This window comes from Asparagus officinalis, chromosome 7 (assembly GCF_001876935.1).
Source record: "Asparagus officinalis chromosome 7, Aspof.V1, whole genome shotgun sequence".
Taxonomy (NCBI): Eukaryota; Viridiplantae; Streptophyta; class Magnoliopsida; order Asparagales; family Asparagaceae; genus Asparagus; species Asparagus officinalis.
The window spans coordinates 89,270,875-89,271,489 of NC_033800.1; the positions used below are offsets into that span (position 1 = coordinate 89,270,875).

The 615-nt window shown below is 45.7% G+C and overlaps 1 protein-coding gene across 1 annotated transcript in view; it reads right to left on the reverse strand.

The window, feature by feature from the left end:
- LOC109849020 (expansin-A11-like) overlaps nucleotides 1-615 on the reverse strand; it is a 1,319-nt gene continuing 704 nt past the window's right edge. The window contains 2 exon segments of the mRNA XM_020418788.1: nucleotides 1-423; nucleotides 513-613. Coding sequence (XP_020274377.1) covers nucleotides 114-423; nucleotides 513-613 — 411 coding nt within the window. The 3' untranslated portion in view covers nucleotides 1-113.

The following is a 615-nucleotide window of genomic DNA, read 5'->3' on the forward strand; positions in this document are numbered from 1 at the left end:
AATTCGTATATAGATTGGCGGGCAATTAACTGTAGTTAAAAAAAGCTAGCACGCCTCTGCCAACCTCAGTGGACCTCAATCTTGAATCCCATATCTAATAATCTTCTTCTTCCTCAAGAGAATTGCAAACGGCTCGAGAAAGTTTGGCCGAAACTCCAGTGCGAAGGAACGATACTGGGGAACACAAGGATCTGTCCATCAGTTGTCGTGACACGAAACGAGAGAGATTGACCGTTCAAGTAGGCATTTGATTGCCAATTTGCCCCCCAGTTTCTCGACATTGACATCCATCCAGTATTTGATCCCTTGACAGACATCGATTGGATCGATCCACTGCTGCCGACGTTGGTCACCAGCACAAGCTCGAAGTAGTCGCGCCCATTAATGGTGAATCTCACGCCACCGTGTTTTTTACATGGAACCCTGTGATAAGTAGATAACTTTGTAAGTCAGTACTGAACTACTGATACAGAGAACCTGGTAAAAAAAATTGCCAAGAAAGAAGTAAAAACCTTTGATAGAGGACGGGGACAATTCCTCCACGGTAAATACCGATCTTCTCCCAAGCGGGTTGAGCCATGTCGAAATGCTGACGAGGAGGGTTACACCAACCGC